Source organism: Gambusia affinis, linkage group LG22, assembly GCF_019740435.1.
Source record: "Gambusia affinis linkage group LG22, SWU_Gaff_1.0, whole genome shotgun sequence".
Taxonomy (NCBI): Eukaryota; Metazoa; Chordata; class Actinopteri; order Cyprinodontiformes; family Poeciliidae; genus Gambusia; species Gambusia affinis.
This window is the reverse complement of record NC_057889.1, coordinates 3,781,074-3,791,831: the sequence shown is the minus strand read 5'-3', so window position 1 is coordinate 3,791,831 and position 10,758 is coordinate 3,781,074. Positions and strand designations below refer to the sequence as shown.

The following is a 10,758-nucleotide window of genomic DNA, read 5'->3' as shown; positions in this document are numbered from 1 at the left end:
AATGAACATGGTGTGAAAGTTTGTATAAAGATAAACTTTTTACCTGCAGTAAAAATGTGCAGCAGCCACTTTTAACACAGACAACAACAAACTAGAAGGCATCAAAACTCACCTAAATACACTGAAACCTGACTTGATTCAGTTATTTAGTCCAAGAAGCATCAAACTTATGAATATTTTATTGTTTAAACATAAACAATGAAACTGAACCCGTTTATCCTCAGAGAATAAGCCAACAGAAAATACAGAAAATAGAAATAAAGGATGTGAAAACCTCAGTCCAACGTCAACAATCATGTTGCTCAGTTTGAGTCTCATAAAGATGAAACTCCTGGTCTGAATGAATCTATTTATTGTCCCTAAAGAGAAACCAGGGCTGATCAGACAGTTTGATTATTGATCAGGTGTGGAGACAATCACAGGTCCATCAGTAGCTGCATCCAGGTGAGCCGCTACCTGAGGAGAACATGGAGCCATTGATCAGAGATCAGATTGATCTGCTGGTTTATCAGCGTTTAGATTCATCCAGACTGATCATCCTGGAGCTCTGAGCAGAACTTACAGCAGGTACCGGTACCGGTACTGGTACCGGTACAACCATTTTGTGAATGTGCATTTATGGACAGAAAGGTGCATGAGTTGTAAATGTACAATTCATGCACATGATTCCTCTGTTGAGAATAAATCTCCAAAAAAAATAAAATAAAATAAATAAATAAAATCTCCATGTTTCCACTCAAAGCAAACATTGTTTTCATATATATATATATATATATATATATATATATATATATATATATAAATATATATATATATATATATATATATATATATATATATAAAAGCCTCTCTTCTGCGATGAACATTTCAGTGGAAGGGCAAAATTGTTCCTGAAAGATAGTTTCTAGTTTTTAATACCTGATGCATTGAACACACCAATCAGACTGCATGTTGGCTTGATCTCTGAAGTTTTACCCCAGCACGAATCGCTCATATAAGCTCACCTATATGGAAATTTAGAACAACCCCTTTAATCAAGGTAGGAGTGAAGTTTAAATCCACTGTGTTTGTTCTGCTCACGCAGCTCAATCTGAACTGCAAATGTTCTCATTGAGCTGCGCTCCGCGTTCACAGGATCACGTTTAGAGGCGAGCGGTGAGAATATTTCTTTATGAATAAAGCATTATATGCAGCGTGTGTGTTTACATCTCAACAACTCAGACTGCATTGTTAAAGTCTGAGTTCCCGGTTAGCCGCTGTGCTTCAGCTTATGGAGGAGATCTTGTGCTTGCTTTATTTTATTTTATTTTGCAGCGATACAAAAGCTTTGTCTATAGTCAAGTACAGATGCTGCCAGGCCTCGCAGAGATCAGAACAACTCGTCCCATGAAGTTCTGGCAACAAAAACAGTTTCTGTGGCGCCTTTTAAAAACTCAATAGAGACGAAATGGAAGAGCTACTGATGTGGCATAAATTAAATCTCCTGTTTGCCTCTCTACATGCAGCAGACATGCACAGTGCAGCAGGTCTAGCTCATCATGCAGGGCCGGTCCAAGGTTGACCGAGGTCTTGGGCAGAATTTGAGTGAGGGGCCCCATCGGCACCACTAACAGCATTTAGTAAGTAAACTTTCCCGCTTTACATTTAAATGTTAAATAATTTAATTGATCTTTGCTAAAACCATTAAATCACATTTAACAGCGTTGATATTCTCTTAGTTCATTTATGCCTTGGGCAGCTCTAAATGTGATCAGCATTACATCATGTTTTAAGATTCACTAACTGAGGATTTAATTTGGTTTTAATAGAAGTGCAAATAAATTATATTTATTTTCATTGTATTATTTTCATTTATTTTTAAGATTCTATAGTTGTGGGTTAACAAAACACCAGCGGACCACCGGGAGGAGAAAGTTTTCTGTTTAAACACTCATTTGCACTTGGATCTCTCTATTTTCTTTTTTTTCTATAAAATTTATTATTTTTATTGAGGTGACCTTATGTGTCGTGAAAGCACCTTTTAATTAAAATATATAATTATTATAAATACTCAAACTGATACAAACAAGAACGTTGCCAATTTTTACTGCTTCAGGTGGCAGCAGCTGCCATGTATTTGTACTAATTTACATGAATACGTATTTATGGAGGTGACAGGTGGAGCAGCAGCTGGTCCTAAATAAATAAATCCTAATTTGTTTCCAGCAAATTAGGATTTATAAAAGAAAGGTGCACGGCTTCATACATCCGGATTTTTTTGTGCGCCGCACTTTTCTAAATTTGTTCGTACGTCAAGTTTTAGTGTGAAAACTGTGCAGCGTTTTATTCATGATCTGAAACTCCAGAAGTCTAGTTTAAAGTCTAGTAAGGTAAGAGAAGAGAAACTTCACATGTATCATTAGACTAAAACTTATTTGTTCTTCCAAGCATCCACAAAGTTTTCCTGTCCAGAAGGATCCCACGCAAAAACCAGGAATCTGCCTCAGGATGTTACTTTGTTTACATCCTGGAACTACGTGGCTTCTAGAAAAAACGTGTATGACAAGCAAGAGCTCCCCCTAGAGGAGGAAAGAGGCACCTTCATGATTCCTTCAACAAACCTCCATGTTGCTTCCAACTATTGTTTCTCTTCTAAATGCCCATGCTGCCCCCTAGAGGCCAGCAGAGCACAAACACAGCTGGAGCAACCAGACCACTTCCTTACATCATGATTATGTTACCATGGTAACTGATGCCAGACACCAAAGCAGTCTCCAACACCATCATCACTACCTGGGTCTGTGGTTTCTAAAGCCCGGCCCAGCTGGCCCATATGGGTCCCTCTGACTTCACTCAATAAAGTGACTTTATTTACGTTGCTCATGTTTTCATCAACAGATTTATTATTGAAGAGTCAACATCACACTGAGGCTCAAACAGCTTGCACCGGTTCTGATCGTTTCAAAGTCCGACATGAAGTCAGAACCTCCTCGGATTATTAAACCGACCAGAACCGAACAACATTTAATGATTCATTCAACGACTGCAGAGTGTAAATTTTTCTCCTAAAACAGATCAACACTTTCTAAAAAAAACAACTAAGAAACTAACCGAACCAAGACGGAAACTCCAACCATCTCTGGAGGAAACTACAGTCCGGTCCGGCAGGAGACGGACCAATCAGGTGTCAGAGTCCAGAGAATCGTTTCAGAACAAGTTTCAGCTCAGAAACAAAAAAGCTGTGCATGCTAATAAAAAAAAACAAAAACAGAAACTACATCATGTGACCTTTAGCCCCGCCCACCCGCTTCTGCTGCCGGCTACTTGTGTCCCTTGTTGGTCTTGAAAGAGACCTGCAGGACTTTGTCCCCCAGCTGGTAGCCGTTCAGGCTATGGATGGCCATGGCGGCTTCCTCATAGTTCGCCATGGTAACGAACCCGAAGCCTTTGCACTTGTTGGTGTTGAAGTCTCGGATGACCTTGACGTTGACGACGGCGCCGAACGGCCCAAACATCTGCCACAGCATTCCCTCGTCGGCGTCCTGGCTCAGGTTGTAGATGAACAGGCACCAGCCAGAGGAGGGGCTTCCCGAGGCTCCGCCCCCCGTGCCCATGTGGTCGGCCGACATTGGAGAAAACCTGGAGGTAAACAGGAAGTGGAAGAAATTTAAAACCAGACAGCCCATCAGAACATTGTCGCAGTTACCGTAATCTGATTACTCACCTGAACCTCTGCGCCTGGTGATGGACCGGGCCTCCGAAGCGTCGTGATTGGCCGTGGTAGGTCTGTGACATCACCATGGGGTTCCGGCCTTGGTTGGGGTTGGCAGCAAACTTGACTGTGATTGGCTCAGAGCCGCCGGGCGGGACGTGTCCGTTCAGGTGCTTCACAGCGTCCTCGGCCTCGCTGCGCTTATCGTAGCGGATGAAGGCCACGCCCCGAGACAGACCTGGCAACCAATCAGAGGAGAACAAGTGTTTAGCGAAGCGGAAAGGAGGTTCAACAACTCTGAAGTTGACACAAAGCAAGGCATTATGGGTGTTGGAGTGAAATGAAAGCAGATATAAAAGAGAGTGGATGAAAACGACGTAGAATAGAGAAAGTTTTCAGGTTAGGGTCCATGGAGACGATCGGTCCAACACACCTGGCTCGGCTTAGCGCCACCTAGTGTGAAACTCCAGAACTACACAACAGTTTAACTTTAAGGAGCTTGTTTTGTTTTTCTTTTAAATGAAGTTAAAGGGCGATATTGTGACTTATTCACTGGGGAAACAGAAACTGATAACAGAAGTTTTCTGAGAAGTTGTTTTTGAGCCCAGGTGAACCTTGTTCAGGGTCACCAGAGATGGAAAAAGATTGTCATCTTTGCTATAAGGTGATGGGAAGTCCCATGCTTACATAAGTGGTGCATATTAAAAAGCTAGGTATCTGTTTGTTTCTTTATTCTTGGATTTGCAAAGAATATGGTCAGTCTTTTCTTTCACCTTTGAATTAAATTTTGATAGAAGGCATTCTGTTTCTTGATTCGTTTAACAGCGTCTCATATCAAAATAAGATTAATTAATACATCTCCTTATCAGTGGATATTGGTCTACATCTTCTGATGACTTAAATCCAGAAGCTTTTTCATATTAATCTAGTTTAATATGAAATAATAACCAGCTAATCTGAGCCGTTTCCATGACATTAACACATTTCAAAAGACAAAATGAAACATTTGGATTTAGTTGAGTCCATCAGAACTTCCCCGTTCTGCTGAGCGTTGCTCTGGGCCCGTATGTCCTCTATGGAGAGACGCTCCCATCAGGGCTAGAACCGGACCGCAACCAGACCTTAACTGATCTGAGTCCAGATCAGGGCTGATCAAGTCCAGTCCTCCAGAGCTGCCATCCTGCAACTTCCAGATGCTTCCCTGTTCCAACACACCTCAAATGAAGAGCTTGTTAGCAGGTCTGTTCAGAGCTGATCCTGGTCTGTCGGGAGTAAGGATGCATCTAAAAGTTGCAGGATGGCAGCTCTGGAGGGCTGGACTTGAGCAGCCTGGTCTAGACGGAGCAGCAGCTGACAGAGTTGGTTTCTTGGTGAAAATGTTGGACCTGAATTTGAAGCCATTAGCTGTTTCTCTCTAGCACCGATGGAAGTGTCAGGTCACATGACCTCACCTGACGCCTGGTCCACCAGGACCCTGGAGTTGATGATTCGTCCGAAGGAGGAGAACATGTCTTCCAGGTCCTGCTGGCTCAGCGTTCTGGGCAGACCGCTGATGTACAGGTTGGCGTCTTTGATGGTGTCCGAACTCGGGCGAGCAAACGACACCTGCAGGAAGGAGAGAGGAAGATGTCAGCTCCTCTTCCTCACAGGAAAGAAATATTCAAATAAAATTACAGAAAACTTTCAAAGCAAGAGTTACAGTCAGTGTCCAAATAAAAAACAGGGTATCTTAAATTTAAAACAGTAAAATAAAGTTTACATTTAACCATAATTGTTTAAAAAATAAAATAAAAGACATCAAATCATGTTGAGTTTTTCAAAATAAAAGCATCCGTTTTTAAAGTTAAATCTTGGCACATCGTCTCACTGAACTGAAGGAAGCGACAGATTCAGTGCTGACGTGTGTCAGAACAAAATACCTTCAATCTTCAGACGCTGCCGCTGAGAGCGCCCCCTACTGTCCGGGAAACATAACACATCTATCAGTGGAAAGAGGAAAATCAAAGAGCACCTGTGGCGCGTTACCTTGATAGTTTTAGACTGTAGCCTCAGGCCATTGAGGGTACTGATAGCCCTCTCTGCATCACTATGGTTAACAAAGTTAACAAAGCCGTAACCTAAACTGTGGCCTAGAGAAACACAAAGGAAAACAACAAAATAACAGCAAAACTCTCGGTTACAGCATCACATTGAGAAAGAAACACAGAGTTCAAAACGCAGAACAGAGTCTGATCAGATCCACAAAACAAACCCAAACGGTTCTGAACAAACTGAGAAAACGGGCTTTACAACAACAACAAGATGGTGGTTCAATAGGGAGGTCCGAACGGCTCAGTAAGGTCAACTGGACCCACTCAGTGCCTGGTTAACTCATTTAGCTTCTGGCTAGCTGCTAGCTCACTACTGATTAACTGCTGGCTAGTTCATTATTAGGTCCTTGCTAGCTCATGGTTAGCTTCTGGCTAGCTGCTGCTAACTCACATCTAGCTTGTAGTTAACTACTGGCTAGCTACTGGTTACCAGCTTTAACTAGCATTGGTTCTGATCCAGCAGGAGGGTTCTGATTGGATGCTTCTGTGTGAGCAGGTTAGGTTCTGACAGCTGACTGGTCGGAAGGAGCTACTTAGAACCTTTTTAATCTGGTCTGAAAGTTCTCGGATCAGGAGGGTTTCAGTTACTATGCCAACAGGAGAACCCATGGTAGCTAAGGTTACAGGGACAGGCGAGTCCGTGGTTCCCATGGTGACAGAAGGGGAACCATATTCTGCATTCAAAAATCAAATAAAAACAAGAACATGCAGGAGAGCAAAGACTTAACATCGACCTCCCAGAACTTTGAGGAAACTCTGGCTGCGTTCACACTGCAGCCTGAAGTGACCCAATGCTGTTCACAAGGTGACCTGTATGTATTCCAGTGTGAACGGGACAAGTCTTCTGTTCTCAGTCTTCTGCCAAACACCGTGAAAAGAAGTCTTCAGTGTTTGCTGAAGTAAACATGGATGCCAACAGTGGAGCGTAGCTTACACACTTGAAGTTGTTGTCCGACCAGAGCAGAAAATTAACAACTTGATCCTCATTACAGTCAGTCAGAGTTGTTTTTATTCCTGCTTGTATGTATCAGGATGCAGAATAGGGACATTTGTCAAATATCAGTGACGTTCAGGTGGGATTAATGCGACCTGGACGTTAGGTTGCATTTGAATCGGTTACGGGTCGCATTCGACAAGAATCTGACCTGTGTTGTTCAGACTGTCATAAAAAGATCGAATACAGGTCTCATTATGTCAAAAATCAATCAATCAATCAAACTTTATTTGTATAGCACATTTCAGCCGCAAGGCATTTCAAAGTGCTTTACATCAAAGATCAGAATTGGGTCACTCCAGGATGCAGTGTGAAGGCAGCCTAAAAAAATATTTGAGACTAAAATCACAATAAACAGATTTTAACCTGGGGGAGCAGCAGCAGCGCCTGGCCGGTACACGGAGACTAATCAGCTGCAGGGCCGATCAGGATTGAGGTCAACCGACCCAATTGGGTTGCTGGTTCCACAGAAGCATTTCCCCATTGGTGGGCAGCTGCAAAGACTTTTACTGTTTTTGCTTTGGCTATAACCGTGGCAACAAGTGTTTATTTTAAACTGGAAGCACTGAAACAAAGTCTGAAAACCCGAGACGATGTCGAACGACAGAAGAACCGGGCCCGGTCCCTAGAATCTGAAGTGCACTCGCCTCACGGAGGAGAAGCGGCGCCACCGACCCATCAGAACCCTGATGTGTGAATACTTTTTCCTGTGCCAACAAGAACCAGGTGCAGCCATCAGAGCTTTGACCCGGTGACTACAGAAGCATCCGATCAGATGAAGAACTTCCTGCTGGAGTTTGGACCTGAGCTGGGCCGGGTTCTGACAGAACCTTTACTGCTCCGTTTTCTCAACTTGTTCAGAATAAAAACATTTTTTAAACATTTTTCCGAAAATTTTACAACTCCTGAAAAAAAATAAAGACATCAAAACATTTTTACAAATATTAAAAAAAACTTTAAAAAAATAAATTCTGAATGTAAACAGAACTGGTTCCGCCCAATAGACTCCAGCAGAACCAGAAAACCGATAACCTGCCAGCGCCGCAGCAAAAACAACAAACATTACAAATTCAACAGCAAAAAAAAAAATCATCCAGGCAAAACAAATCCACAAAATTGTAAAAAAATAAATAAAAAAAATCACAAAGTCAATAAAAAAAAAAAAAGAAACAGCCGAGAAAAAGAACCAGAGACACAGAACCACTGGTTCTACTGATCAAACTGGGTTAGAAGCAGAGCAGGATTCATAATTAACGCTTCCTATGGAGAGGCTGATGGGTCCCAGTACTGGTCCACATACTGGGAGAACTGCTGGAGCAGAACATTTAACAAATCATCTGGTTTTGCTGAGATACTAATTATGTTATTTAGGGTTCAATCTTTACATTTCTAAGCTAATGTTGACATTTTTGTGTAAATTTGCTTCGTTCTGCATGATTTTGACTAAAACTATCTCAGTGCTGCCCCCTTCAGGTGAAAAGGTGCCTCTGCAGTTTGATTCTATTGATTTAAAGCTTCCACCTTCCGTCACTCAGCAACGCCCTCTAGTGGCGAGTAAGGAGCCGACTATACCTGATTGATACCCTGCTTTATCAATGTGTGATTGATCAGCAACACGCAGCGATCCGCTCTGCCTGCAGCGCTGAGGGAGGCCTCCACATGGCAGCTGAGCATGTTGCCGTAAAATCTCAAACAGAAAAACATTTCCAGATTTGTTATTTCTTGGTTTGGATAAAAAGTTAAATATAGCGACAAACAGCAACAGGGAGCGGCTAAGGGCCTCCGCATTCTGACCTCAGCCCTGACACCTGGTCACGCTCCTCCATCTGACCACGCCCCTATGTTTTCTTGGTGAATCCTAAATGTGTGAGGGGCAGGGCTTAGTTCTCACACAGAACCAGTCCATTTAGAGAGAACTGGATCAATTTTAATCATGATCCCTAAGTTAAAATCATAAATCATTGTTCATAACCCTAGCGTTCGGCAGTGGTACTGCGGCCCCTAGCGTTCGGCAGTGGTACTGCGGCCCCTAGCGTTCGGCAGTGGTACTGCGGCCCCTAGCGTTCGGCAGTGGTACTGCGGCCCCTAGCGTTCGGCAGTGGTACTGCGGCCCTAGCCAGCGGCGCCAGCGTTACCTGCCACCTTGTCACGGATCAGCTTCGCCGACTCCACCTCGCCCACGCTGCTGAACAGGCTGCGCAGCTCGTCCTGGCTCATGCTCTGCGGCAGGTAGTTGACTATTAGGTTGGTCCGCGAGTCGTCATCCTCCTCCATCATCGTCTCGGTGAAGCCGTTGTCGTACAGCTCCTGAGACACAGGTGGGGAAACGTATCAGGTGAACACATATCAGCCAATCAGAGAGCAGCCAGAGGGAGCCAATCAGAAAGCGGTGCTTACTTTCACAGCTGCTCCTTTGGAGGAAATCTGAGTGTCTCTGACTTCACCTTGAGTCGGCTGGACCTCACACACCTGAACACACATAAGTAGGGTCAAAGATCATAATGCTACGCTTGGTACAGCCTGGTGTCAGAACCAGGATCCAGCTAGAAGTTCTGGGACTGAACTGGTTCTGGATATGAACGGGGTCTGTTTTGGTTCTGAGATTTAAGTCAGCTGAAATAATGAGACTCTGAGGTAAAGGACCGGCCAATCAGGAGGCACGATTATAAAACATAATAATGAGATCAGCTTAATCGGCTTAGATGGAACCGGTACAGATCGGTACCAGTCAGCTGATAAGTTCCAGTACTGGTCCATTTCTCTGCAGGGCACTAACAGAACCAGTTGATGGTGAATCAAACTCTGAATGTTCCCTAACTTCCTGAAGCAGCAGGTTTTAGGGAACCTGATGCATCCTGGTTGCCAAGAAAACGTTTGGCAGGTGTCATCAGTGGTGGGCTCACCTTCAGGTACCTGATGTGTCCTCGTCTCACTGCCATGGAAACAGGTCAGCTGGTTTTACTGTGTCTGGAAAAGGAAGCTAATCGGTCAGTTTCAGAACACTTTGATCACATGACTCCACCAACATGGCTGCCTCTCGACCAGTGAAGGTTCCCGCCCCTGATGTTCTACCTGATCACCCCCAACCACTTAATCTGACCTTCAGCTGCAATAATTAGGTTCCTCACAACTGATCCGGATCCACCTGGAACCCTAACCCTTCCTCTGCCCGGGAAAAAAGTCACTCTTCTCTGATTCTAACTAGGTTCGAACCAAGCGGCCATTTGACGGATTATGACGTCATCCATGTCTAAACGGAACCAGTTTCGGTTCTAAAGAGCATAAACTTCTGCTGTACAAGGTTATCAATAACCGAACCAAGCCAAAACGGACCGAAACGGTTCTCAAATTAGCAGGTGAGAGGACACAAACTGAGCACGCGGAGCTAATACAGTGCTAAGAAGCTAACGGCGGGAGATAACAGGTTCACTGATAGAGCTCACCTGGACAGGCGGCACAGATGAAGCAGAATAAGACCCAGCAGTACACAGGTTCGGTTCAGATTCGACCGATGGTTCGCTTAGTTTAGACACGAAGTTTAAAATCTGCAGCTTGACACGCTCCTCTCAACACAAAGAAACAGAGTCTCGCGAGAACACAGCTTCTTCTGTGTTTATATGGGAGCTGGCAGAAGCTATTGCCCTCTGCCGGACAGGCAGAGAAACTACAATTTTAAAAGATCTTATTTTAAAGTTCTCTAAAAACTAATCTTTTCCTGGTGTTACTGTGGTCAGCAGCTGTTTCTAAATTTACTGTATAAATCAACTTGACTTTAACATACAGCAGTTAATGAGCTAAAGTGACATGTTTAATTTTTTTAAAATTAAACATAGTATTTCAAACATTCAATTTAGTTGGAATTGATTTAAATCAAAGTTTATTGATCTTGGGGAGAAATTAAGTGTTATTGTAGCGCATAAGTTTAATCAAAAATCTTTGTAGATGAGGATGTTTGTGGGCAGGAAGGCTCTCCTGTAGAGGTC

General features: G+C 43.4%; 1 protein-coding gene across 1 annotated transcript; it reads right to left on the bottom strand.

Moving 5' to 3' along the window:
• Window positions 1–2,859: 2,859 nt before the first annotated feature.
• On the bottom strand, window positions 2,860–10,416 carry LOC122825072 (ELAV-like protein 1). The gene is made up of 8 exons (XM_044106143.1): window positions 10,219–10,416; window positions 9,679–9,742; window positions 9,173–9,244; window positions 8,911–9,082; window positions 5,717–5,820; window positions 5,143–5,296; window positions 3,704–3,929; window positions 2,860–3,618 (listed from the first exon to the last, which is right to left on the bottom strand). The coding sequence occupies exons 2-8, from the start codon at window positions 9,712–9,714 to the stop codon at window positions 3,300–3,302; spliced, it is 1,083 nt and encodes a 360-aa protein (XP_043962078.1). The 5' UTR covers window positions 9,715–9,742; window positions 10,219–10,416; the 3' UTR covers window positions 2,860–3,299.
• Between the last annotated feature and the right edge of the window lie 342 nt (window positions 10,417–10,758).